The 23813-nt window shown below is 66.5% G+C and overlaps 2 protein-coding genes across 3 annotated transcripts; both read right to left on the reverse strand.

Annotated features, from left to right (window-relative positions):
- Nucleotides 1–1163: 1163 nt before the first annotated feature.
- CAMKV (CaM kinase like vesicle associated) lies at nucleotides 1164–4951 on the reverse strand. The gene is made up of 10 exons (XM_062008464.1): nucleotides 4854–4951; nucleotides 3564–3695; nucleotides 3407–3481; nucleotides 3189–3327; nucleotides 2989–3109; nucleotides 2313–2388; nucleotides 2094–2230; nucleotides 1929–2007; nucleotides 1768–1855; nucleotides 1164–1562 (listed from the first exon to the last, which is right to left on the reverse strand). Exons 1-10 carry the CDS (start codon nucleotides 4946–4948, stop codon nucleotides 1164–1166), a joined length of 1341 nt encoding a protein of 446 aa, XP_061864448.1. The 5' UTR covers nucleotides 4949–4951.
- A 9460-nt stretch (nucleotides 4952–14411) lies between these two features.
- Nucleotides 14412–22753, reverse strand: MST1R (macrophage stimulating 1 receptor). 2 transcript variants are annotated; one of them, XM_062008513.1, is made up of 21 exons: nucleotides 22633–22753; nucleotides 20857–22129; nucleotides 19544–19732; nucleotides 19338–19463; nucleotides 19089–19259; nucleotides 18713–18882; nucleotides 18447–18624; nucleotides 18214–18359; nucleotides 17939–18100; nucleotides 17678–17771; nucleotides 17347–17574; nucleotides 17112–17258; nucleotides 16862–17021; nucleotides 16701–16793; nucleotides 16390–16623; nucleotides 16229–16309; nucleotides 15821–16002; nucleotides 15638–15747; nucleotides 15376–15541; nucleotides 15156–15292; nucleotides 14412–15076 (listed from the first exon to the last, which is right to left on the reverse strand). In XM_062008513.1, exons 2-21 carry the CDS (start codon nucleotides 22066–22068, stop codon nucleotides 14821–14823), a joined length of 4242 nt encoding a protein of 1413 aa, XP_061864497.1. In that variant the 5' UTR covers nucleotides 22069–22129; nucleotides 22633–22753; the 3' UTR covers nucleotides 14412–14820. The 2 variants fall into 2 exon arrangements, with proteins under 2 accessions (XP_061864497.1, XP_061864498.1); XM_062008514.1 differs by lacking the exons at nucleotides 14412–15076; nucleotides 15156–15292 and having other exon boundaries at nucleotides 15454–15541; nucleotides 15821–15928.
- Nucleotides 22754–23813: the final 1060 nt, after the last annotated feature.

Genomic DNA, 23813 nt, shown 5'->3' on the forward strand with positions numbered 1-23813 from the left:
GCCTGAGCCCGGGTGCCCTGCCGCCTGAGCCCGGGTGCCCTGCAGCCTGAGCCCGTGCGCTCTGCAGCCTGAGCCCGGGTGCCCTGCAGCCTGAGCCCGTGCACTCTGCCGCCTGAGCCTGGTGCTCACCTGAGCCCAGACGCCCTGCCGCCTGAGCCCGGGTGCCCTGCCGCCTGAGCCCGTGCACTCTGCCGCCTGAGCCAGTGCGCTCTGCAGCCTGAGCCCGGGTGCCCTGCAGCCTGAGCCTGGTGCTCACCTGAGCCCAGACGCCCTGCAGCCTGAGCCAGTGCGCTCTTCCGCCGCCTGAGCCCGGGTGCCCTGCAGCCTGAGCCCGGGTGCCCTGCAGCCGAGCCGGGCTCCGCTGCCCTCGCTGCCCGGGCGCTGCCGCTGCTCCCGGCTGCTGCACCTGACCCAGCCCAGGCCCCGTCCCGCGAGGCGGGCTGCCGGCGTCCCGCGCCCCACAGAGAGACAGGGCAGGCGGCGCTGGTGCTGTCTCAGTTTGTCCTCAGCGGGGTCTTTATTTGCCAGAGATACAGCGCGGGGGGCACGGGCCCGTGGGGTGCCGGCGGCAGCCGCAGGCAGAGCCGGCCCTGCAGGCATGCAGCTGCGAGGGAGGGAAGCGGGGACGGGGGGGAGCATGAGCGGGGCCATTTGGGGTCCTCCGGACACGATGTGTGGGGGGCTGGGCGGCTGCCTCCAGGCAGGGGGACCCCCACGCTCCCTCGCCTCCTGCAACACACCTCCCCCTCTGGCCCCGGGACAGAGAGAAGGTGGCAGGTGCTTTGCCCGCCGGGGCCCCCCCTCCGTCCCACCTGCGGTCCCACACATGCACACGTGTCCCGGGGGGCTCCCGCGCCACACCGCCCCCAGCCCCGCGGCGTGTGCGGCCAGGGGGGCTGCCCCGTATCTCTGGGCATCCCCGGGGGTCGACGGGGGCAGGGGACAGACTGAGAGAGCAGGGGGAGACAGACCGACCGGCAAAGCCACCGAGGGGGCCAGAGGGGGCCGGGGGCGGGGGCGGGGAGGACGGGCTCCATGCAGGGCTCTGCCCCGCGGCCGGCTCTCCGTCGGGGCACGTAGAAAAGGGGGTGCAGGCGGGGGCGCGGGGGGGGGGGACCATGCCGGGACTATGTACAGAGAGGGGGCTCGGGGGCCGCCGCCGTTCAGCCGGTCTGCTCGCTGGGGGATTCGGTAGTGGCGGCAGCGGCGGGGGCTTCCCCGTCCCCGTTACACGTGGTGGCGGGCGGCGTGCCGGGGGCCGGGGGCTGCAGGGCAGCGGGCGGTGTGCCGGGGGCCGCGGGGGCTGCGGGGGCCGCAGTGTCCGTGGCGGCCGTGGTGGCGGCAGTGGCAGCCGTGGTGGTGGCAGTGGCGGCCGTGGTGGTGGCAGTGGTGGCCGTGGCAGTGGCAGCCGTGGCAGTGGCAGTGGTGGCAGCGCTGGCAGCGGTGGTGGTGGCCGGGGCTGGGGCCGGGGCCGGGGCTGGGGCCGAGGCCGGGGCCGGGGCTGTCTCTGTCTGCTCGGGTGCCCGAAGGCGTTTCATGAGCGTAGTCACTCGCACGGCTTTCTGTGGGGAGAGGCGAGTGGCCATGGGGTGCAGGCAGTACTCTGCCCCTGGGCACTTTGTCGGGTGCCCCACCAGGGATGCCTGCCAGGGGCTGGCAGGGTCACAGGGGTTGGCAGCTCCTCCCTTCCCCCCACCCCGAGGCTGATAGCCCTGTGATGGGGAAACAGGCTTGGCTGAGATGGGAAACTGAGGCACCCTCACCCACCTTCCACTTGGCCCGGGCGAAGTTCTTCTCGATCTGCGCACAGACACCATCCTTGATGTTCTTGTCAGAGGCAGCGTTGCCAGAAATCCTGGAAAGGCAGGGAGGGGTGAGCAGCCCCCTCCAGCTCCCCCGTAACCCCACCCACCACTGCTGTCCCTCACCACTCATGGGAGATGGCCTCCTCTGCCGTGATCCGCTGGTCCTGCTCCACCTCCATCAGGCGTGTCACCAGCTCCTTGGCTGAGGGTACAAGTAGGGGCAAGTCAGTGCTGGAGGGGGACAACGTGAGACCCCCATGCCCACCTGCCCCGCAGCGTGGGACTCGCCTGCCTGTGAGATGTCATCCCAGTACGGTGGGTCAAACTCGTAGTCTCCAGCCAGGATTTTGCGGAAGAGGTTCTTGTCATGGTTCTCATAGTCGTCCTCATCTGCCTCCTCGTAGAAAGGGGGGTTCCCCGAGAGGCTGGGGGATGGGGTGGGGGGCTCAGCCCAGCCCCTGGCTCCCAGCCCCCTCCCAGCTTCCCCGACCCTTGCCCCAGACTCACAGGATGTACATGATGACACCAATGGCCCAGCAGTCCACCGGCCGCCCGTACCGCTGCCGCCCCACCACCTCTGGAGCTGCGAGGGACAGGAGAATGGCCCTGCCCTGGGGTCCCCAACACCCTGGCCCCTTACCCTCAGGGTCATGGGAATTGGGAGAGACCCATGGGAAGCACTCAGGATCAGCCCTGGGGTGATGGGGAGCACCTGTGATCAGCCCAGGGGTGATGGGGAGTATGAAGGACCCATGGAGAGCACCCAGGATGAGCTCCAAGGTGATGAGGAGCAAGAGGGATCCATGGAGAACACCCATGATCAGCCCCCAAGGTGATGGGGAGCGTATGAGACCCATGGGGAGCACTCAGGATCAGCCCCGCGGTGATGGGGAGCACCCAGGATCAGCCCAGGGGTGATGGGGAGCATGAGGAACCCATGGGGAGTACCCAGGATCAGCCCAGGGGTGATGGGGAACAAGAAGGACCCTTGAGGAGCGTGCAGGATCCAGCCTGGGGTGTTGGAGAGTGGGAGAGACCCACTGGCAGCACCTGTGACCATCAGGAGGGACCCAACAGAAATCCCCAGAACCAGTCCCTGGGCTTTTGGGGAGCATCAGGGACCTTCTGGGACCCCAGCAGTACCACCCACCCCTGCACATCTGCCTGGAGGGCTGTTACCCACCCAGGTACTCGGGGGTGCCGCAGGGCTCCTTGATGAGCCCGTTCTCCAGCTTGGCCAGGTGGAAGTCGCTGATGACGATCTTGGAGTTCTTCAGGCGGTTATAGTACACCAGGTTCTCCAGCTGCCGGTGCAGGGGCTGTGAGCGCCGGGACGGGGGGCACGCCAGCACCCAGGGGTGCTCACAGCCCCCCACCACCCACCTTGAGGTTCCTGTGGACGATCTTGAGTGAGTGCAGGTACGCGACAGCCTCCAGCACCTGCCGGATGACGTTGCTGGTGTCCTTCTCCGAGTAGTAACCCTGGTCCAGGATCCAGTCGAAGACCTCCCGGCCGGTGGCCCTGCGGAGACCAGGCTGCTGAGACCCACCACGGTGGGAGCACCCCCAAACAGATCCCTCCCCGCACCCTCCAAACCTACAGCTCCAGGAAGATGAAATACTCCTTGCGGGTGATGTAGACATCCACCAGCTGCAGGATGTTGGGGTGCTTCACCCTATAGAGAGATGGGGGAGGTGGATGGGGGTCTCTGCTTTTCCTGGTAGCACTAGAGCCCCTCCTCTTGCCCCAGCCCTCACATTTTGAGGATGATGATCTCATTTTTAGCTGCCTTCCGCACTTTCCGCCCATCCCGCTTCAGAAACTTCTTGCAGGTGTACAGCTTCCCCGTCGTCTTCTCCTTGGCCCGGAAGATTTCACAGAACTCCTCCCTGGAAGTGCATCAGCAGCCGTCACCCCTCCCGGGGACCACCAAGCTCGGGGTGCTCAGGTTGTCCCCAGGCCCACAGCATCCCCCATCCCAGCGGCGAGAGGAGATGCCATGGGGGTGGAAGGAAGCTGCAGCTAAAAACCTCTCCGAAGCAGAGGGAGGAGAAAAACAGAAGAGTAGTGAGAAAGAATAGGCACAGAATAAGCGAATTGATAGGGAAAGGCAAAAATCTGCTGATGAAAAAGTCCCCTCCTCACAGGCAGCAGCTGGGGCAGGTCCTGCTGTGCCGAGGCAGAGCAGCAGCATGCCCCGACATTACTGTTAGCGCTGCGGTCGGGAAGAAAGAAGGGAAGATGTGCTGGTTGCCGGGGGATGCTGCAAGATTTCTGTTCTATTATTAATGGTGCTCGAGCCCATCGGCCGGGCTGGAGCCATGGGGGAGCCCCTGAGGGTACTTGACACTGCTCTGGCAAAGCTTTTGGCTTTCCAACCCCCTAGCTGCACCAAAACCATTGTGACGGCTGCCCTGGGTGCAGGGAAGCCAGGACCCGTGGGCTTTGGACGAGCTGCTTGGAGGATGAAGCAAAGCTTTGAGAGCACCCAAAAAGATCCCTGCTGGCACCCAGTGTCACCCCGCCAGGCACGACCCATGGCCGCACAGTCCTGGTGTTTTGTTGGCTGACAGAAAACATTTTGGTGCTCATTTTGGCTCTTGAGTGGGTCTGAGGGCTTCATTTTGTGGAGCACTTCGTAACAGGTCCCCCCCTGCACGGCAACAGAAATCAGGGGGGAAGCAGCAGCGCTCTGCTCACCCCCAATGTCACCTGCCCTCTCCTCTGCCGGAGCAGAGCCCTCCCCTTCCCGCAGCGCTGGGGGCAGCCGGGGTCGTGGAATCTCTGCAGTCCCCACTGATCTTGCGGGGGGGGAGGGAGGGATGCAGGGCTGCAGCAGGGAAACCTTGGAGCTGGTGGTGAATACCCCCATGCACCCGCCAGAGAGAGGGGATTAACGAGGGGACAGCCACCTCGAAATATCCTCTGCCCCTCCCAGCCAGGGACCGGCACCCCACGGGCAGCATCGTGCCATTCCTCAGCCCGAGGCACGCAGGCAGTTGGGGTCTCCCCGGGGCACCCCCGGAGCCGAGGAGGGACCAACTCACGTTTTGATGACCTGGCCCAGGTCATATCTGTCGGTCACCTCTGACGGCTGGTTATAATCTTTCTTGTCTCCCAGCGTCACGCAGCCAAACGGCATCGCAGGGCCCGGTGCTGGCAGGGCAGGGAGAGGCGGTGAGGGGCCCGGTACCGTCAGCCTCCCCTGGAGCAGCGCCAGCGCCCCCCCGAGCCGCGCTAATTAACGCAAAACCTGACGAAGCGCGGCGGCTGCTCGTGCTCCCCGGCTGGCGCCACGTGCCCGGCCCCACCGATGTGCGCCCATCCCCGTGGCGTCTGGCTGCTCTGCCTGCGCTCAAGCTGCTGGCGTGGCCAAAAGCCGGCTCCCCCGGCCCTCGTTTGCAGATCATTAATGATTCATTAAGTAGCCAGGGCAAGCGCAGAGGCCAGGGCACCCGCTGGGGAGGGAAGCGGAGGCACACGGACCTTTTGCATTTCTCAGCTTGGTTTTACCCCATGCAGATGTTTCTGTAGCCGAGCCTGCCCTGGGCAGGGCACCGTCACACACGTGTGTGGTGAGTTTTGGCAGCCTCAGCTCCCCATCCCTTCCCAGCCCCACTGCAGCACTGGGTAGGTGGGCACTGCAGTTCGGCAGTGCCTGCCGGCAGCGGGCAGGACACCAGCCCCAGCATTCACCAGCTCCTCTGACATTTTGCCCCTTCCTTTCCTGCCAGGAACCCTTTGAAACCCTTCAGAAGCTTCCTCAGCAAAATATGGGGCCCATACATTGATTTTCTTCCCCTTTTCCATCCTGTTACTGGGAAGAAGTTTTAACTGACGCTATTTTCTGATGCCTCAGAAGCAGAGAGCGCTGCCCAGGCCCCCCACAGCCCTCTTGGACAGGCCTGAGCAGGACTGCGTGATGGGATGCTGGCACGGCACTGGCAGCACCCATCACCTGCTGCTGAAGCTCCCAAAACAGCACGCTGGGACGTGCCGGCCGTGCCGTGCCGTGCTGGCTCTGTCTGGGGCCCCGCAGCGAGGGCCACGGGCAGGATGGCAGCGCGGGATGCGGGAGCCCGCATCACGGGTACCCAAGCTCTGAGCCTGTTGCTATGGCAATGGGAGCTGGAGATGCAGAAAGCGGCACATCCTTCGGAGGGGGCAGGGACGGGCAGCACCCGGCAGCACCCGACCCACCTGCGGGTGTGTGGCCCCAGCCCCGCCGCACAGGCCCTGGGAGGAAGGTGGCCCTTCCTCACACAGCACCCAAGGCATGCACCTAAGCCCTCCCTGGGGTGATTGACCCTAAATCTGGTGAGACATGGGTGCAGCGAGCCAGGGAGCAGGGGGATGCTCCTTCCTGCCTCTGTCCCTCAAGGTTGATCTGCCTGAGCAATGCCCACAGGATGGGTGCTCTCAGCTCACACAACACCCAGGCACCTTCCTGCCAGGAAAACCCTTACTGGGCAAGAGCACCCATTGCCATCCCACTCAGGGTGCACCCACGCTCCAAAGAGAAAGACAGCACCCACGGAACACCCTTCCCCACACCATAGACAGGGTGAAGCTTTCCAGTCCAAACTCAGCTCATCCCAGCCTGCCCTGCCTGGCACCTCTGTGTCTCCATGCCATGCGATGCTGGCTCTGCCGTGACACTGTGCCTGGCCAAGGGGGACAAGGGCTGTCCTGGCAGGTGCTGGCACGGTGGCAGGCTCGGTGCTGTGGGCTGGCAGGGGCAGGGCTGGCCTGCGGGCAGGTGGGAAGGCTGCCAGCACCAGCGGCATGATGCCAGGATTAGCTGGGAAGGGGACCCGGGTGGGATGATATATCGGGATTTTATTGCTGTCTCTGCAAGCACTCAGCTAATCTGTGCTCATAAAATTAGTTCCCGTTGGTTTAGTGGGGACTCATCCTGCTGGGGCTGAGCACTGGCAACTTCCCCTGCCCTGGGCTGGCTTAGGGGGAGCTCAGTGCACCCAGGATACTCCACAAAGGAGGCTGGCACCCAACCTCATATCGGGGCCAGCACCTGCGCCCCACAGGTAAGAGCCTCCTCCCCTGCAGCAGGCATACCCAGGCAAGGGGTGGGTGAAAGGATGAGGGTTTCCTCCCCGGGGTGCCAGGGGGGAGGCTGGGTGTTGCGTTGGCACCCACATGCAGCCAGCCCCCCTCCCCCCTTCCCCAAAATGCATTTAATTTGGAAGCAGAAGCAACAGCGGGTGTAAGACAATAGCAGGGAAGTGGGTGGCCGGGTGCAGACGGCAGGGAGGGATGACGCAGCCATGCAGCCCTCGGCAGCAGCCCCCCCAGCCCCCCGAGCCCCGGCTCTGCCCCACGGTGTGGGGAGCCACTGGCCAGTGCTCTGCCTGCGGCTCTGCTTCCACCTGCAGTCACCCTGGACGTGTCCGTGCGGGGGTCCCCACTCACAGCCCGTCCTCCCCACCCAGCTCGGGAGAAAGATGTACCGGGGAGCGGCACAAACGCAGCCGGGCCGAGTGGGACCGAAATATTGCCGGTGCGGGCGGCAAGCAGGCAGCGGGGAGGCGGAGGGGCTGCGCCAGCCCCGTGCTGCCTGCAGGAGCTCGCAGGCTGGGGCAGAGGAAGGGCTGGGAGAGCCCCTCCAGCGCCTGGGAGGTGTGGGGGTGCAGCCCGGGCTGGGCACCGCAGGGAAGGTCTCGGCCGGGACCGGCTCGGAGAGATGCGGCAGCGGGAAGAGCGCAGGCTGCGGGAGAGGGAGGCAGGGGGCCCGGGAGGGGATGCTCGGCGGCGGGGGCGCGGGGAGAGGATCCCGGCAGCAACCCCCTCGTCACGGGGCCGGCCCGGCGGGGGCGGCTCCGGGGTAGCAGCGGCTCCGGGGTAGCAGCGGCTCCGGGAGGCGTGGGGAGAGCCGGGCTCCTGTACCTCCGGCATCCGTCGGGGCTCGGATTCAGCGGGACGCGGAGGGGTCGGCGGGGGCGGGGCGGCAGCGGGCGGCCGGCGGGGCGCACACGCACCCGGGCACGGACCGGCACGGCCCCGATGGGGTGTCCCGGACCACCGGCGACCGGAGTCAGGAGGGAGGGCAGTGAGGGTCAGTCCCAGGCCAAAAAGTGCCAAACCCCAGTAACGTCCCCATCCCTTGCCCGGCCCCCCTCGCCCACGGGCCGGCGGGCTGTGCTGGGCTCGGGGCTGTCCCGGCGCGGCTCACCTGCTGCCTCTCCGACCGCAACGGGGCCGCGGCCGGGGCCGCCGCTCGGGGGGGCGCGCGCCTCTCCCTCCCTCCCGCCCGCGCGGGGCCGAGCCGAGCCGAGCCGGGCTGAGCTGAGCGGAGCGGCGCGGAGCTGAGCTGAGCTGAGCTGAGCTGAGCCGAGCCGAGCCGAGCCGAGCCGAGCTGAGTCGAGCCGTCGGTCCGTCGCGGCGCGGCCCCGCGCGCCCGGCGCGGCAAGTTGGGGAGGCGGGACCGCGGGGCCCCGCCCCCCGCGTGCCCGCCCCGCCCCGCCCCTGACGTCACCGTCCGACTTCGCGCCCCGCCCGTCGAGGCACCCGCGGGGACGGGTCACGCGTGGCGCGCCGCGCCCGGGGCCTCGAGTGCACAGCAGCACCCGCGAGCCCCCGCGCCCTTCTCCCTTGTAGATGGCCCCTGAGCCCGGCCCTGCTGCCCTTCCACAGGCACCTCGCCCCGGGTCTGGATGCCCAAAGCAAGTTTGCACTCCACGGGTCTCACCCCACTGAGCCCTGGGCACTGGGGCAGCCCTGGTGTCACAGCTGGCTTTGCCGAGGTGATGGAGACTGAGACGAGATACAGGGCGAGGGAGTGAGCTGGGGTCCCCTGGGCTGTGCCGTGGCCACCAGCCCTGAATGGGATGGGACAGGAGGAGATGGGATAGGTGGGATGGGTGCGAAGGGATGGGACGGGTGGAATGGGTGGGATGGCAGCACGTTATTATCAGTGCTGAGTGTGGTCTCAGTGTCACAGGTGACTGTCCCCTAAGAGCACTAAAAGGCATGGGTGGACACACTGTCCTGCCTCCCCACTGCCATCCTGTGGGAATCAGGCATCTTCCCTCATCCTCCTTACCCAGCTGTGGGCCCAAAGGCCCCACTCGCTCCCCTACATGCAGAGATTGGCTGTGCCCCACAGCCCAGCCAAGGGGCAAGAAATCCCCGCAGTGATACCTTTAACTCTGCCCACAGCCGGGGCACAGTGCTCATCCCAGGGCGGACGGCCTGATCCTGGGGGTGCAGCAGGGTGCCAGCCCCTTCCCCCAGTCCCTGGAGCCCCTCACCCAGTGCAGCCGTGTGTGCAGGACTCCCGAACGGCTGCGTGCTGTGTGCTGGCATTTGCAGCCCATATGGTGCCACTTCCGAGCTGCACCCCCTCACCTCCCACCCCTGCACATGCCAAACCTCAGCTCCCCAAAACCACTCATCCTGTGCCGCTCTGAGCTGCTGCAGGGATGTGACCCTCTCCCAGGACTCACAGCCCTTCAAGCCCCAGCTGGGCAGGCCCATGGATGGGGAACACCAGGGCCCTGTCCCCAAAGCCAGCATCTCCCCACTGTGCACAGGGACACCAGCCAGCACCCCAAGGCAGAGGCAGCCCGGGGCACCTCCTGCCCCTGTCCCCTGCACAGCACGGAGCCCCAGGAGCCCCGGGCCTGTCGCCACCCATGCTGGGTAATTAACGGTGCGTGAGAGCAAGGGAATTAGCAAGGCACTGTAGTTTGAGCTTCTAATCAAGAGTTTAATCACACTGGCTGGCAGCAGTGCGATGCAGTTATTAATCTCTGCACCTCGTGGGAACCTGGAGTGTAACTCGGAATTACCCAGCAGGCACCCAGCGCAGCTCAGGGCTGCCACGCAATGACTTGTGGCACGAGGGCCAGGCCACCACTCCTCCAGTGTCCCTGGGCTGGGCTCGCACCCATCACCTCCTGGCACCAGCCTCCTGCCCAGGCACAACTGCCTTGGCATTGTGTCCCTGCTCTTGGCCCCAGCTCTGCTTCAGATCTGCTCTGTTTTGAGGTGATGAGCTTTGCTGAGCCCAGTGACATTTGCCATGGCTGTGCCCTGCCCCCCTGGCCTGCTCACCCCTCCACCCCATTCATCCACCTCTCTGTGCACCCACCACTGCCCAGAACTGGGTAGGGGGTGACATGGCCACTCTGGGGTCACATTTCCTGCAGGACCCCTGGAGTGAGTGAGCCTGGGCTGCCTGAGCTGGGGCTGCCAGGGCTGGGGGCGCCTGGCTGTACCCCTCTGTCTCAGGTAGGGGAACATGTGGTGGGGGTGTGTGAGCTCCTCCCGGCGCGGCAGTCCGGTGCTGGGGAGCTCAGTGGGGTGCAGCGGGGGGGGGATGGGGGGTGCAGCGTGTCCGTGACTCAAGGGCCACGTGGCAGCGCATCCCTGCGTGCTCACCATCGCCATGGCAACCGCCAGGCAATCAGCGATAATTGCGCGCGTCGGCCCGGCAACGGGGCCAAATAAACCCCATCCCTCCTTTTGGGGGGCTGGCGCGGGGGGGAGAGGAAAAAAAAAAAACAAAGGGGCGCAGACGTCGATCGCCACCTCTGTCCCTTTTTTGGGGTGAGCAGCCGCGGGGGTGCGCGGCGGCAGGGCTGCCCCCTCCAGAGGCGTCCCGCGGCACCCCAGCGCTTCGGAAGGAGCTGCGGGAGGGAGCCAGCGAGCCGCCGAGCCCCGGCACTGCTGGCCATGCAGCGGCGGGGCCGGCCTGGCGACGGGCCCCCGGCTCGCTGGCCAAGCGCAGGGGGAAGCCGAGCAGCAGCGTGGTGCCCCCGCCAGCAGCAGGCAGGTGGGTGGTGGACAGGGAGGTGCCCACTGTGGTACAGGCTGTGTGGTCCCCCCGCTCCAGCAGAGCCCCAGCAGCCCCGGGGCAGCAGCAGCCAGCAGCACCTCAGGGCAGCCCAACAGCCCCTGGGGCAGCCCCGAGGCTCTGGACAGGGTGAGGGGCAGCGTGAGGGGCAGGGCCTCCCCAGCCCCAGCTCCCCACAGGGTGCAGCAGCGGGTCTGCTTCAAGCATCACAGTGGGTTGGTGCCCAGGTTGCCCCCAAGGGACCTCAGCAGCTGACCCAGGTAGAAGGTGAGGATGTCCCCAGCTACTTCCAGGCAGAAGGTGACATGGGCCAGTGTGTAGCCCTCACATCCCTGCCACGGAGGAGGTGCCAGCACCAGAGCCCATCACACCAGCAGTGCAGTTGTGGGGAGTGGGGCACCAATGTGGCTGGCACCCTGAAGCCCTCAAAGAGCATCTTGGCTTCCTTCTCCAGGCTGGTGATGGGACTCAATCACCACAGTGACTACCTGCTTTGCAGTGGTGACACCACCTGTGGCAGTGGGGTTTGGTGCCCCTTTCCCCTTAGAAGACTTTTGGGGATTGCTGAGTCTCTCTGGGCAGCGCCTGCAGCCACAGGGACCAGGGCACAAGGAGGCTGCACAGAGCGAGGAGTTTTAAGTGCAAATCGAGTGGGACTTCTCACTGGGAGAGAATTGGCCCCCAGGAAGAGGACAGGGACTGGGGCCAGGACTGGGACTAGGACATGGCTGGCACAGGTCCTGACTGGGTGCTGAGATGGGGTGAGCTGAGAGGGGCAGAAAAAAAGGAGAAAAATATGTGCTTTGCAGGCTGTAAGGCTTCAGAGTAAAGAAAAGCTCCCTGGGGGCCAGCAGAGCTGCTTGGGGGCCATCAAAAATCTCTGTGGACCACCAATACTCTCAAGGGGCCCAGCAGAGCTCCCCAGGGGCCAGCAGAGCTGCAGACGGGTGCGGGGGTGCCCCAGGCAGCGCGGGTACCCCCAGGTACAGGTTGGGGGGATGGAGGGACAGGGCTGTCTGCCGGGGCTGGGCACACGGCCCGCCTTGGTGTGGGCAGCAGGGCCAGGGTGCAGGCAGCCCCCCTCCCCCTGCTCACAGCCATCCTTAGCAAAACTTGTTGGTTTCTAAAAATGGCGCCTTGGTGCCGCGGCAGCCGCTCTTCACACCCGCTCCCCACCGCACCGGCAGCCGCTAAAAACAGCTCCGAGCTGCCGCTGCCTCCCGCCGCCTCGCGCCGGAGACCACCAGACGCTGAGCTGGCACAACTCTGCCATGGCCGAGCCAGCCCCCGGCCCTGACGGCCCGGTGGGTCACGGCAGAGGTAACCCTTACTCTCCACACCTCATCTTTGCACCCACTTTGCCGTGAGAGCCCCAAACCGCCGCCGGCACGAGGTGCCGTTGCAATAGCTGTGGTGAAGGCCATGGCAGTGGGTCGCCGCAGCAGGACTGTGCCCGGCTTTGCCTGTGTTTCTGCAGCCCCGTGCCCGGCCACTCATGTTTTATAGATGGCTCTGATTTTAATAATTAATCCCTGCTAACGACAGCACTTTCCCCAAATAAAACATTGAAAGTGCTGTGTGTGCAAGGCGCGCTGTCGGGGCGGGACGCCGGCTCCTCTGCCGCAGCCGTGGCGGGTGGGCATGGCGCGGCATGGCACGGCACAGCGTGGCACAGCCATGGCACGGCATGGCCACACGTGCCTGCAGGTCAGACAGCTTCACTGACCAAGCCCAGCCATGCAACACCTTCGGGTGCCTCTTCCCCAGTGCCCACCTTTGAGTGCCCACTATGCCCAGGCAGCATGGGGCACGCCTCAGCTGGGACAGGGGTGCTGGGTGCTGTGCGAGGTGCCACCCTGTGACGTGCCCCTGTGTGCCCCCACTGCTGTGGCAGTGTTGCAGTGCCAGCACTCATCCCAGCTGGCAGGGGTGGGCAGGGCTGGGCAGGGGTGGGCACTTGTTAGCCCATGGCATTAAAGGCTGGGCACTCGCTCCTCACCTCCTGCAGCGTAATTAGGGCAGGAGAAATGCGTATTAGCATGAAATCTGTCATCTCCGCCAGCACATTCTGGGGGGGGAGCAGCCTAAAGCAAGGGCCCTCCTCACACACGTCACCAAAACCACAGGAGCCTGTCAGCCAACAAGCAGCTCCCTGTGCCATCTCACCACAGGGCAGCGACAGCCTGGCACCCATCCGCACCCAGCAGCAGCCCTGGGTACCCACTCTGCCCTGAGCTGAGGAGAGCAACACTCAGGGTGTTTGTCCATCCATCTATTCGTCCATCCATCTCTCCATCCCTGTATCCTGGCTGCTGGTGGTGTCCCAGCCAGCTGCCTCAGCTGCACCTCCAGCACCAAGTATCCCCCACCCCAGTGCCCAGCATTCCCCACCCCAGTGCCCAGCATCCTGCTGCACCAGCATCCAGCATCCCCCTGCACCAGTGCCCAGCATCCCCCCCACCAGCACCCAGCATCCTCCACCCCAGTGCCCAGCATCCTGCTGGACCAGCACCCAGCATCACCCTGTACCAGCAGCCAGCATCCCCCCGCACCGGTCCCATTTCTGACCCAGCCCTAAGAACCGTGGGTGCCGGTGCCGGGCACTTCTCGTTGCCACAGCAACTCATCAGCACAGCCGAAACGGCGATGCTTGGGCAGCACCAACCCCGAGGGGCTCGGCCATCCGAGACCGAGGGGAAATTGAGGCACGGCCTCGCGGCCCCCCTTGACTGCGGGGTGCCAGGACCGAAGCTGTGCTAAAAATACCCTCCCGCGAGCGGCGGCGGAGCCGTGTAGGTGCGAGGCGCCGGTGGAGACGGACAGTTTGGCTGATGGGAACTGACACGGCCCCGGGCTCCGGCGCCTCTTAATGAGCAACCGGGGAGGTTTTATTTAAAGCCGCGCTGGCCACGGAGCGGGAAGCCGGGCTCCCCTTAGCCACACGGCCGGGGCACATTCAGCATCTCCTGCCCGCGTTCGACTTGCCCCGAGCATCCTCCGCCCACGCACTCACCCCCAAATCCTGCCCTCGCCCCTCCCCGTCCCCCGTCGTGCCCAGGATGTGCACCCAGGGGCATGATGCCCGTCACCGGCCCCCTCCCCTTATCCAGTGTCTTGTTCTCGGGGATTGTTGCCTCGAAACCGGGGAGGAGGGGATCTCCTCATCGGGATGAGCAGCTCACAGATGTGACAGCTGCCACCACTGCCAGCAAAAAGAGCGGAGAAAGCCGCTCACCCCGCGGCGAGCAGCGGTGGGGGCTCAGCGCTGCTCGCAGCTGCTGGGCAGCCCCAGCGCCAGCCTCTGAGCACGCCGCGGGGCACAAGCTGCACCCTCCCCCGCACACTGAAGCAATCAGGGTGTAGTTAAGTGAGGGTAAATGATGCACTAGAGCAGCGGCCCCGGGCTCGGTGCAGTGTCCCACCAGGACGCTGTGTGGGCAGGCGCGGTGGGCAGAGGCAGCAGTGCCCAGGCAGGGCTGGGTGCCACCGTGCCTGCCAGCGTGACTGCGTGTCCTGGGCACCATGGTCCCACGGACACCTCTCAGTGGCACAGAGCTGTCATCCCTTGCCCCGGGCTCCATCACACCAGCAGTACTGTGATCCCACAGCCAGGGACCCATGATCCCAAAGGCACCCTCTCTCAGGCACCCACCATCCCGGGAGCATCGTGATCCCACGGGCACCGTGATCCCCCGTGCAGAAGGATGGGAGTGCTGCCAACCCAGGCACAGCGCCCCTCAAAACACAGCCCAAGCCTGGGAAAAAATATAATCAAGTTTTAATGAGCAATTTGAGTAGCCAAAGGGCTGGAGACTCCACTGGAGCCCTGGCTGTATCCGCTGAGCCTGGGCCCCACAGCACAGCCTCACCACTGTGATGCTGAGCCTGGGGCCCTCCAGCACCCATCTGCTCTGGTGCAGAGCACACAGAGATAACCTTAGGGGTGTGGGGCTGAGCCCCCCAGCACCCAGCCAGAGCAGAACTGAGCCCCACCGCACCCTGTGGCATGGTAGCAAGCCTGGGGAGCACCCAGCAGGGTGTGAGCTGTGGGAGAGCACCCCACACCACCCAGCTGCTTCCTGGCACCAGTCCCATAGGGAAGGTGCCCATAGCACCCAGCTGCATGCTGCAACCCTCCTAGGGAGAGCGTGCCTATGGGGTGTGGCGGTCCAGGAGCCTCCACAGAGCAGGGCACTTCATCAGCACACAGCCATATCCTCTTCCTCCTCCTCTTCCTCCTCCTCCTCAGTATCCTCATCCTCACCATCGGGCAGCTGCCCCGGGGGGGCAGGGGAGAAGGGGGGCCCACGCTCCAGGTTGATGTAGGTGACAGCCAGGTTGACGTAACGCTCGCCCTCCAGCGTGGCCAGGACACGCTCCAGCTCTCCCACCAGCCCCGTGAAGGACGGCCTCTCCTCAGGCGTGGGCGCCCAGCAGCTCAGCAGCACCTCATACCTGCCCCAACACCCCCATCAGCGCCAGCAGCCCCCCCAGCAGCCTCACACCCCCACGCCCACCCCCCAGCCCCACTCACAGGCTGTCGGGGCAGTGGCAGGGCTGTGGCAGCCGTCTCCCCCGCAGCAGGTAGCGGGCCATGTCATATGGGTCCACCCCGGGGTAGGGCGATGCTCCCCGCGTCAGCAGCTCCCACATGAGCACCCCGAAGGACCACTGCCGAGCAGAGAGCCACCGTGGTGGGTGGGTGGGTGGGATGGGGACAGGGGACAGGGCATGGGGGTGGGGGTCCTGCTTACCACGTCTGACTTGGTGGTGAATTTTTGGGTCTGGAGGCTCTCCAGGGCCATCCACTTGACGGGCAGCTTGGCGTGGCGGTGCCGCCGCACGCTGTAGTACTCCTTGCCAAACACGTCCCGTGCCAGCCCAAAGTCTGCCACCTTCACCGTCAGTGTCTCATCCAACCTGTAGGACACCGGTTTTGGGAGAGGTCCGCTGGGCAGCACCCCCTTGCCCACCCCTGACCCCACGACAGGGCTCTAGCGGGGTGGCCACACTCACATGCAGTTCCTGGCTGCCAGGTCACGATGCACAAACTTCTTCTGCGCCAGGTACTCCATGCCCAGGGCCACCTGCAGCCCGAAGCCGATGAGGTCCTTCACCGTGGGGCTCTGTGGAGTGGGAATGGTCAGTGGGATGACCTTGGCTCCCCACCAGCCGCCCTCCCCCGGGGCACCCCCATACCCTCTCCTGGGCACGGATGAAGTTGCGCAGGTCGCCGTGGCTCATGTAGGGCAGGACGACGAGGGGCAGCCCATGGCGGGGCAGGCAGACCCCCAGCAGTGAGAGCACCTGCGGGTGGTGGAAGCTCTTCATAAGGATGCCCTCGCGTAGGAACTCCTCCACCTCCTCTAGGTCCGTGATGCCTGCCGGGAGCCAAGATGTGGAGCTCGCTGCTGCCTGGAGCTGAGCCCTGGGGCACATTGATGCCCAGAGCTGAGCCCTAGGGCAGGCTGCTGCCTGGGGCTGAACCCTGGGGCATGTTGCTGCCTGGAGCTGAGCCCTGGGGCACGCTGGTTCCCAGAGCTGAGCCGTGGGGCACGCTGCTGCCATGCAGGGACTGCCCCATGGGAGCGGCTGGGTGTTACTCACGGTGCAGGGACTTGACAGCGCAGTGGAGCTCCCCCAGCAGAGGGTCTGTGTAGGTGCCATGGTAGACGCTGCCAAAGTGCCCTGCAGGGACAGGCGGTGTGAGGCTGGTGCCGCAGACAGCGACTGGGCGATGCCACAGCCAAACCGGGGTGCTGCATCACCTTTGCCGATGACCCGGTGCCGGTGGGTGACGAGTCGCTCCTCAGGGATGAGGATGTCCTTCACCTCCTCCAGCAGCTCAGGACGCAGGTCCTCCAGGCAGCACGATGTGGCCCTGAGCAGGGGCACGGGGGAGCCACCGCCCGCCACACTGGCACCGGCACCAGCACTGGCACTGACACCGGCCAAGCGGCCCCGTGGGCCCAGCAGGCCAGGACTGCCTGCTGTGGGCAGCACTGCCGGGACAGGTAGAGGCAGGGTGAGGGCTGGGTGGGCACCCAGCAGCCAGCAGCCAGCAGGGACACACACTTACCCAGTACCTCCCTGTAGTCGACGCCAGGGCGCTGGGTGGTGGGGGGGGGGTTGCTGCGGCCGGGCTGTGCCAGCAGCTCCAAGTTCTCCGTCCCTGTGGGCAGCAGCAGGGTGGGTGAGGGGTCAGGGTGCAGCAGGGTGCCCAGCGAGCGCAGGACTCACCCCTCCTCTTCCTCCAGCGCCAGCGGAGCAGAACGGCGGCCAGGATGCAGCAGACCAGGAAGGTGACGCTGGTGCCCAGGGCCAGGCTGGCGGCCACGTCCAGCGAGGTGGCGGCGGGCAGCACCCAGCCCAGCGCCCTGCAGTCGCTGTTCATGCAGATCTGGAGGAGCAGGGACTCGGTGAGGCTGGGGAGGCACACTGAGAGGGGCACACGGAGCGGGGGCATTCACCCAGCGGGGTGCCCACCTACCTCCACGGGGGTGCCGGCGGGGGCCAGGCGCAGGTCGCGGGGCAGGCGGCACGTCACCTCCGTCTTCAGCACGGTGGGATGGCAATCCCGGCCCCCCACCATCATGGTGATGTTCATGCAGGCGGCCATGGCGTCCAGCCCCACATGCTGCCCAGACACAGTGCCCTGAGCCCGTGGGGGTCCCAACCGCCAGACCTCCCCCCTCCCCAGCAGCTCACCCCACTGCCCCACGTACATGCACCTCGATCTCGTTTTCGCCAGGCTTGAGGAGCAGGCGCCTGCCCTCCTGCTCAAAGTGGAAGACTTTGGGCTGGGGGTAGTAGCGGAGGTGGAAGCGCCAGCGGCCGGGGGCTCCGTCCAGCAGCACGCTCAGGTTGCCCAGCACCGTCTCCACCTTGGTCTCGAAGGGGAAGGCTGGGCTGCGGCACAGCAGCTGCTCCGGCACCGCTGGGCGCTCGCACTTCTGTGGGAGAGGGGATGCTGGGCACCAGCATGGTACAGTGCCCCAGGGCTGGGGGTGGGCAATGCAGGGCCGGGGGGCAATAGCCTCCTGCCCTGGTGCTTACTGTGGCTTCAGTCTGTACACTGTTGGCTTCAAAGCGGATCTTGGCGTGAGACACCGAGTCCAGGTGGGTGCCAACGATGGTGAGCATCAAGCCCCTACGATGGGCAAGGATCAGGGCACGGGGGTCCACATGGCTATAGGTAGTCCCCAAGGTACATGTGGTGCCTGGGGTGCATGTGGGCCCCAGCACCTCATCCAGCCTGGCCAGGACAGCAGGGAAACTGGAGCTGTACCCCTCAGGGAAGGGAGCCTATGCACTCACTCATAGGTGCAGCCAGGGCTGACAGCCGAAACGAAGGGGTCAGGGTAGTATTGGAAGGGCTGGGGGGCTGGGAACTCCTCGCCATCGATCCACAGAGTCACCCAGGCTGTGCCCAGGCCACCAGCAGCAGGAGCTGTGCACTCAATTACCCCGTCGCCCTGTCTGGGGATGCAATGGCCATGGCTGGAGGGGACAGTGGGACCCTGAGGGGGTCCCTGTGCCTGTCCCTGTGCCAGGGCCCCTGCTGTGCCTGGCACAGGTGGGACAGGATGTACCTGGGCTGCCCGGCCAGCGGGCACTCGGAGCCATTGACCATCACCCGCCAGCTGCTCCCTGCTGAGAGGTGGGTGCCATTGAGAGAGAGGAGGGTGCCACCCCCCTGGGGCCCAAATTGGGGTTCCAGGGCGCTGATGCCGGGCTCCTGGAGAGAAATGGGGTCAGTGGGGTGGGTGAGTTAAACTCCCCTGCCCCAAACCCTGCCAGGGGTGACACCAGTGTGGGGCCTTACCACGAAAACGAAGCCGCTGAGGGTGGCTGAGCCGTGGACGCGGAAGCCAAAGGGTCCGGCGGGTTCCTCCACAGTGAGCACCACGTCAGCCGGGCCCCTCGCTGCTGCCGGGCCCCCTGGCTCCAGCTCGCACACCAGCACATCCACAAAGTCCTTGCGGTGGGAGGTGGGCAGGGGCCTGTGGGGCAGCGACGGGTCAGCCCCGGGACGGGACACGGCCCCAGCCCCTGCCTGTGCCGCTGTCCCCCCGCAGCACCGGCAGCTACCTGTGGCTGCTGCTCTCCTCTGGCAGCACGGTGCAGCCTCGCCGTCCCACCGTCACCCGGTACGAGGCAGGGGGGCTGCGGTGGGCTTCGGAGTGCGGGTGGGAGCGGAAGGTCATGCCGCAGAGAGTCACCCGCGTGCGGCCCTGCAGCGGGGCGCTCCGGGGGTGGAACTGCGGGACAGGCACCCGCGTCACCCCGAGCCCCGAAAGCCTGGCCACAGCCACGGGTCCAACAAGTCCCATCCCCGGGGGATGCAACGCCCATCCCAGGGAGGTCTCTGGACAGAGCAAAGGGCGGCCTCCCCCTTTGCCGTTGCCCTTCCCACCCGAGTGCCCGGGAGATGCGGGGAGCAGGGGACACGGCGGCGCAGACCTACGTCGGTGAGGACGGGAGGGCAGCTGTCCTGGACCCAGGGGCCGGCGCACTCGTGCCGGCGTGTGCAGCCATCCCCGCACCAGCCGCAGCCCATGAAGCGCTCGGCACGTAGGCAGCGCTGGCACGTGGAGAAGTGGCGGCAGCCCGGGCCGGTGACGTTCAGGTGCCACACCTGGGGACAGAGAGCGGAGGAGAGTGGGGCACGTGGGGCTCAGCACCCACCCTGCACCCCCTGGGCCCCCCAATTCACCTTGGTGCCAGCGGCAAAGAAGAGCGAGTGGCTCTGCAGTCCCATGGCACCCCGCACTGGCCCCGGCTCTCCCAGGGAGAAGTTGGCCAAGGTGAGGAGGTAGGAGCTGGAGCGCTGGAGCACCATCTGCAGCAGGGGAGAGCAGGAGCTGAGCACACTCCACACGCTGCCAGGAGCGCTCCGTCCCTCCCAGACTCCCGTCCCACCTGGAAGATGCGTCCTTTGGCTGTGCCCAGGTGAGCCACAGTGACATTCCCCAGGGTGGTGACGAAGATGGAGGTGAGGAGGACACCAGACAGCTGCCCGTTGAACAGATCCACCTTATGGGAAGTGGCAGGGACGAGGGTGGGCTGGTCCCAGCAGCTGGTGTTGGCCACTGGCGCCGAGAGGTTCACCTGTGGCCGAGCACTGAGTGGGTGCCTTGAAGTCAGCCCCAGCATATTGATCCCCCCATATCCTTGCGGGTGGGCACCAGCTCCAGAGGCAAGATATTGCCCAAACTTCCCTCCAGACTGGGAAGATGTTGGGGGAAAAACCACATCCGTAGCCCCTCCCACAGCCCCCACGCAGCGTCAGATCCTGCTCTCCAATCCCACCACATCTGGATGTGGTTATTGGTGCCGGCACAGTGGGGTCGGCACCCCAAAGCCAGCCGTCCCCATCCCCTGGAGCTCAGCAGGGGCTGGGGATGAAGGGGGACACTGGGTACTATGTGGTCCCCACTGGCCCCCACTGATGCTTGGGGCTGAGGTTCCCCTCTCAGCTTGCCCTGCCAGCAGTGTGAGTCAGCAGCAGTGAGCTGTCTGCTCTGCTGGCGGGAAGAGGAGGGGATTTGGCTGCACTTTGCCCTGCGCCTGGCTGAGAACGCCAAAACTCATATCATGGGTGCTTCCTGGGACCCTGCCTGCAGAAGGGACCCTGCTGGGGCACCTGCCCATCCCTGTTCTGGCCGTGCCAGAGCATGTCTGTAGGACACAGTGTTCCTGCCCCACGGCTGCGGCAGACAAGAAACCCCAGTGACTAATTGCACTTCCGCCTGTGGTTTATTTGCCCGGTGAAGGCGGTGGCCCCAGGGCCAGGGGGGCAACCAGGAGCGGCCGGGTGCCCCACACACCGAGTCCCTGCAGCTTCCCTGCCCCCTGCACACATAAACAAGTTAGAGAAGGTCATCATCAACAACCCAACCCTGGGGACAGTCTGTGTGGGGGCTGGAGCTGGTGCTTCCCAGGGAAGCCACACTGAGGAGACGGAGTTTTGGCCCAATGCACGGCAAGTGGCGACGTGCCCATGTGTCAGGACACGTGTCTGTGGCACCTGGCTCGGGCAAGCACAGGGTGCCTGGGGTGGGGAGTAGCACCGGATCCCTGCCAGTACCCCACCTCCTCGGCGTGGCAGGGCTGACTCACACCCAGGCAACGCAGCTCTCCCCCCGCCCACACCATGCCCCCACCCACTCTGCTGTACCGGTGCTTCCCAGCATCCCAGATCCACCTCCCTGTGTGCCCCCGGCAGGACTCACGTTGTGCGGGCAGTACTCCACCGGCTGGAAGAAGCTGAGCCCCCGCAGCAGCGTCTGGTGCCCGATGCCACAGCACCTGTCCATGCCCTCCTCCATGGCCTGGTTGAGGAGGTGGAGAGGGAAGGCGCAGACGGCCGAGGCCTCCCGTGGCACCCGACTCTCCGGACGGCTCTCGGCGAAGGCGCCGAAGAGCACGGTGTCGGTGTCGTCGATGCCAAGGTCGCGGGCCAGGCGGGCGCTGGGGCGGGCAGCGTGGGCTGCCTGCAGCACGTTGTAGGCGATGTCCCGCTCGGCATCCTCCTCACTGCGCCGCCGCCGCCGCCGCTTGGACTCGTAGCGGCAGTCAAGGACGAGCTCGCGGTAGTGGCGGAGGTCGCGCTCGTGGGTGCTGAGCCGCGCCAGCCGCGTGTGGTACGCCGCTGAGCCCGGCCGCTCAGGCTGCACCGTCAGGAAGTAGACGTGGTCCCCGTCGGCAAAGGAGTGGATGTAGTGGATGGTGTAGTTGTCCTGGTAGCGAGGCAGCACCGTCAGCCCTTGGAAGTCACCCGAAAAGCCGTCCAAGGTGCCCTTCAGCCTGCGGACAGACACCGACTGCGGGCTGTACTGTGCTGCCACGCTGCTGTTGATGGTGGAGCCCAGGTAGAAGAAAGAGGCGTAGGAGGTGGCCACCACAGTGGCACTGGTCCCCAGGGGGCTGGCCACGCAGTCAGGGCAGAACATGGGGCTGTTGCCCATGGCTGAGTACAGGCAGTGCGTGGCTGTGATGGCCACCTTGCCATCCCGCATCTCCAGCTGGTGTTGGTAGCACAGCCCGTGCAATGCCGTGCCGCAGCTGTACAGCCATGGCTCCAGCGGGTCCAGCAGCAGCAGGATGTTGTCCACGTCCTCCGGGCCGTCCGTGGCAGCCGGGCACAGGCGGCAGATCTCACACTCGGCGCTGCCCACCGGGCCGGTGATGAGGACAGAGAGGAGGTGCAGCTCGGGGCTGGCCACAAGGATGCGGTTGCGCACAGCCACAAAGACGGCAGCTGGGCCAGTGGAGTCGGTGAAGACGGCAACATTCTGCACAGGGCTGCCAGCATCCAGGCTGGGCAGCGTGTAGGGGACAGAGAAGTTCCTGGTGGAGCTGTAAGGGATGCGGGGGCACTGCCAGGTGCCGGCGCTCAGCGGGACCAGAGTGAGCACCAGCAAGAGGCACGTGCAGCACGACATTATCAACGGTGCTCAGCACCCGGGGGAGCTGGGACACGTGGAGGACGGGTCACCATCGCATCTGCCAAATAAAGGAGAAAAGGTTTTATCTGCTGCAGTTAGGTGAGGAGCCAGGGGCACTGCCGCAGCCAGGTGTGGGGCAGGGGGTGCCAGGGCCTCTAGGGCCCAGATGCTAATGGGGCCCAGTGCTGCTGGGGGAGCATCAGCTGCACCAAACCCCTTCCGTAACACGGCAAGCAGGAGGTGCAGCCGAGCTGCCTGCGGCTGGGGGCACAACCTCCTTCCTGCTGCCACCTCCCAGAGCCTCGTCTGTCCCCCACAGGCGTCTCTGCCCGAGAAGACCCACATCCCCCCGCCCCGGGGATCGGAATGGGGACCCTGCCAGTCGCCGGTGCACAAGGACCCCGAGGGCACCCTGGGTCCCGGCCAAGGGCGGGGATCTCTGCCAGTGCCCTGGGCCAGCCGTGCGGACAAAGGATCCCGGCGGCGCTGAGACAGGGAACAGTCCCTCAGGAACAAGGGACTCCGCCATACCCCCGGAGCCGTCCCCGCCCAAGACCTCACCGAAGCCGGGAGCGGTCCCCAGCCGAGGTGCCCCGTCGGGTCGGGCTGCCCCTCGCCGCCTGTGCCGGGGCCGCCCGCTCCGCTGCCGAGCCGTGCCGGGCGGCGGGACGCTCACCTGGGCGCTGCCGGGACGGGACGGTCCGGGACGGGGCGGGCTGAGAGAGGCGGGGCGGAGCGGGGCCGGGGCGGAGCGGGCGGCCGGGCCCTTCCCCCGGCCCCGTGGGGCTCCCCGAGGGCCGGCACTGGCACACGCAGCCGGCTCGGTCGGGCACGCTGCCCACGAGAGACGGGACTGAGAAGAGTGGAGGCCCTGATCCAGACACGGGGCGAGGCGCTGGCACGGAGCCCGCCGCAGCCCGGGGTGCCCGTCGGAGCGTCTCCGCGGCTGGGGGGACGCTGACGGCATCGCGATGTGCGTGTGGAGCCCGAGCACACCCACACCCGTTGGCCCCTCTGCCAGCGGCCGCCGGGGCTGTCGACACCCTGGAACCGCCGCTCGCCGAAGCTGCCGGCCCTGGCAGCAACCCAGCCCCGGCCGTGGCAGCCCGCGGGACGGCCCTCGGGGCGGGCGCGGAGCCGCGGCTGTGCGAGGGAAGCCGCGCGAGTTGTTTCTGCGGTGCCCATTCTTTGTCTTGTGCCGCCTTCCCTCGCCCCGGCCGCGCCATGCGGGGCTGCGCGCGGTGCCAGGAGCTGCCGGCGCCCGGCGCTTGCTGCTCCCCCCGGGATGGAGGAAAACATTTACAGTCCCGCAGAGATTTGTCCTCCCAGGGCACCATCGTCCTGCACCGGTGCGGCTGCGGGTCCCGGTCGCATGCCCGGGCTTTGCCTTAGTGCCGGGAGGGACTTTGGTCACAGGAGGTGCCAAACGTGCCAAAAACGGGCTCGTCCCCTGGGCAGCCCCGACCCCGCCGCGCTCCCGCCCCGCGTTGTGCAAGGCGCGGCGGTTACGTTGCCCTTACCCAACAGCTCCTTCCTCCGGCTGCGCGGCTCCCGCTCGGTTTCGACATCAGCTGGCCCCGGCCCCGGCCCGCTCCTCCCGGGGCTGTCGCTGCTCGCATGCTCCTCGGGGCCAGCCCTGCCTCCTGCCAGCGCGGCCCCAGCTGCGCCGCACGGCTCCCCGGCTGCTTGCCTGGCCCCCAGCAGGGCTCCGGGGCTGGACTGAACGCTACCCAAACTTGGAC

This window comes from Colius striatus, chromosome 15 (genome assembly GCF_028858725.1).
Source record: "Colius striatus isolate bColStr4 chromosome 15, bColStr4.1.hap1, whole genome shotgun sequence".
Taxonomy (NCBI): Eukaryota; Metazoa; Chordata; class Aves; order Coliiformes; family Coliidae; genus Colius; species Colius striatus.

Bases quoted from the DNA above. Each gene is read 5' to 3' on its own strand.
- CAMKV (XM_062008464.1), bottom strand. From the start codon at position 4,948: ATGCCGTTTGGCTGCGTGACGCTGGGAGACAAGAAAGATTATAACCAG. The intron at 2,231-2,312 runs GTGAGTCTGGGG...CCCATCCCCCAG, and splicing joins GGTGTCATCATGTACATCCT to CCTCTCGGGGAACCCCCCTT. The intron at 1,856-1,928 runs GTGAGGGACAGC...CTGCCTTTCCAG, and splicing joins GAGGCCATCTCCCATGAGTG to GATTTCTGGCAACGCTGCCT.
- MST1R (XM_062008513.1), bottom strand. From the start codon at position 22,068: ATGTCGTGCTGCACGTGCCTCTTGCTGGTGCTCACTCTGGTCCCGCTG. The intron at 19,733-20,856 runs GTGAGTCCTGCC...GCTCGGCCACAG, and splicing joins TGGAGTACTGCCCGCACAAC to GTGAACCTCTCGGCGCCAGT. The intron at 16,624-16,700 runs GTAAGTGTGTGT...CTGTCCCGGCAG, and splicing joins CGACTACAGGGAGGTACTGG to TGCTGCCCACAGCAGGCAGT.